The sequence below is a fragment of the Oncorhynchus kisutch genome, linkage group LG11 (genome assembly GCF_002021735.2).
Source record: "Oncorhynchus kisutch isolate 150728-3 linkage group LG11, Okis_V2, whole genome shotgun sequence".
Taxonomy (NCBI): Eukaryota; Metazoa; Chordata; class Actinopteri; order Salmoniformes; family Salmonidae; genus Oncorhynchus; species Oncorhynchus kisutch.
The window spans coordinates 41,366,737-41,369,604 of NC_034184.2; the positions used below are offsets into that span (position 1 = coordinate 41,366,737).

The following is a 2,868-nucleotide window of genomic DNA, read 5'->3' on the forward strand; positions in this document are numbered from 1 at the left end:
AAAAAAGTATTTTAATTGCTGACTTAAACGAAAGTCTGGAAGCATTAAGTATTCCAATTCGACTCCTCCCCCGGCCATGCCCTCTAATTACCGCTGCTCAGCTCGTGCTAAATCCTGCACAGGACCAATATATACCCAAAGAGTGAGAGGGAGAGAAAGTGAGAGGGAGAACGAGTGGGGGAGAAAGAGATCAATTGTTAGTCGTGGCCAATTGCGACTGTTTTGTTGGGCATCACTGTCCACGGGATGGTTTCATGTTGTGGCTCGTGCGTCACGGAACCGTGGAAAGGAGAAGTGGGACTGTAACTGGACTCAAAGTCTCCCTACCCTGCGGCAAAGCGACCAAGATGCGGTTGCAGAAGCACCTGTGATCGGATTTCCCACAACTTTTAATTTAGGCATAATTATTTTGAAGTATAACCAGAGCATAAACAACTCTCCGAAGTGTCACCTGATAAGCTACTATGACCTCCAAAGAGCCTACGGTTATGGAGGACCGGAGACGCAGTGCGCTGAACCAGCTCCCGCCGCCGGCCAACTCCAGCAAGCCCCTGACTCCGTTCAGTATAGAGGACATCCTGAACAAGCCCTCGGTGAAGAGAAGTTACTCCAGCTGCGGGACGGCGCACATGCTTTCCTGCAGCGAGAAGCTGTCTTCTTCGGGTCACAGTCTGTGCAGCCGTGCCTTTTTCACCCAAACCTCCCCACTCTGCGCTCTGGAGGAGCTAGCCAGCAAAACCTTCAAAGGCCTCGAAGTCAGTGTTCTTCAAGCGGCAGAGGGTACGTCTGAACAGTCACTTCTTTGTTTATCATATGCAGTTATTAGGTACAGACTGTGTAGCCTAGGGTGATTCAGCTTAAGGTCTACAAATGCAACTGACGAAATAGATCATGTAAGGTCTCTATGTGTGTGTGTGTGCTTGCAGTGGGTCTGTGCACAGACATATTTCTTTCAGAATTTGAACATTTAATTAAAGCACGATGCATGTTTTTGCATAACGAGCCAGGCCAAAACGCTTACAACTGTGAAGGAATTTGAAAATACATATGTGTATCGAATTGGTTATTTTTATGTGAACAAAAATATATTAGAGCTGAATAGTTCCACCATGTAAAAACGAATATTAAGCATATGCAAAATACTAATCCACATAATATTCATAACTAATGCAATATTTAGTTTAAGATTATTTTCATTAGATCTATTGTATCACTTTATTGTCGTCTGTTATTAATTAGCCTATTCGTAGCCTAGCCTATTGGCGATATTGTTGTTGTTATTGTTGGTGGTGGTGGTTTTAGATGAGACATACATACACAGGCCTTTTATTAGTCTAGCGGTTATTTCTGTAAGGTTTCTTGGAGCGACATTATGCCTGGTGATTCACTAAATGCCTATAGGCTAATATTCTTATTCTCTAAATATCATTTCACAGGGCGAGACGGCACGACACTATTCGGTTCGCGGAATAACCCCAAGAAGCGCCGGAAGTCTCGCACGGCCTTCACCAACCACCAGATCTACGAGTTGGAGAAGCGATTCTTGTACCAGAAGTACCTGAGTCCAGCTGACCGTGACCAGATAGCACAGCAGCTCGGCCTCACCAATGCACAGGTCATCACCTGGTTCCAAAACCGGCGCGCTAAACTCAAACGCGACCTGGAGGAGATGAAGGCGGACGTGGAGTCGGCCAAAGCCGTGGGCACAGTGTCTTTCGAGAAAATGGCCAAACTAGCCGAGCTGGAGAAATGCGCAGCTAACGGCGCGCTGGGCCCTAACAGAGCCGAGTCACCTTCGCTATTGAACCATGAGCATGACACATCTAACAAACTATTATTGTCCTCGCCTTCATCGCCATATACAGACCATGCTAGCAGTAAGGGCTGCTCCGACGATGAGGAGATTGACGTGGATGACTGAGGATTTTACCTTTGTTTCTATCTCCCTCTTACCACGACGAAAGTTTGAAGTGCCATTAATGCACCACATGTACTCATGAGGCTTTTATGAAGAACACTCAGCATCGCATGGACTGTGTCGTTTGCAACGACAGATGCAGGCAGCTGTTGTATTCATCCATTCATTTAACCAACGTGGAATAGTTTAAAGAAAAGCAATATGTACACTTAACCTATCCACAAATGATATGTCCACACACACACACGCACACACACACAGACAGTCTTACCACTACGGGCTAATAACACTAGCTAGTAACTCAATCTATGAATTATTTGAATGCATGTTTTATTTTAAACGACTGTAATGGTTTGAATATTATAGGGACATTCCTATTGAAATACACAAAACATACTGTATGTTAGGCTGTGTGTGTGTGTTATAACTAGGCCTACATATGTCAAACGTTTGATAACGATGGGAATACATTTTCTAAAATAATAATCAAAGATAAATCATATTTCACCTGGTTGCTTGCAATATCAGTCACATTTTAATATATTTATAATGGTTTGTATACCTGTAAGTGCCTTTTAATGCCAGAACACCATTTACAACCTAATGTAGACATATGAAGTGTAATGTATTCCAAAATAAAACATATCGTTTCTCACTATTCCCATTCATTTTATTGAAGAACAGGCCTAAATAGCATGAAATGCTTTTGGGACCATTGTTAGTTTAATTCCAGCTCTTATTGCAATCAGCATTCTATATTATAATGACATATTTGAATTGTTTCCAAATATTTGCTCACATTTCGGTCCAATATTAAATTAACATGCACCTCAAGGCAAAATATCATTTTTCTTTCACATTGAAAATACATTGAACACATTGAAAACCTGCTTTCTGACCCGGCAAAGTGTGTTTTCATTTCCTCAATAGAATTGATGTGAGAAACGCCA

General features: G+C 42.5%; 1 protein-coding gene across 1 annotated transcript; it reads left to right on the top strand.

Annotated features, from left to right (window-relative positions):
- The first annotated feature begins 464 nt into the window (after positions 1 to 464).
- On the top strand, positions 465 to 2,496 carry LOC109899088 (transcription factor LBX1-like). Its single transcript, XM_020494142.2, has 2 exons — positions 465 to 780; positions 1,437 to 2,496. Exons 1-2 carry the CDS (start codon positions 465 to 467, stop codon positions 1,919 to 1,921), a joined length of 801 nt encoding a protein of 266 aa, XP_020349731.1. The 3' UTR covers positions 1,922 to 2,496.
- Positions 2,497 to 2,868: the final 372 nt, after the last annotated feature.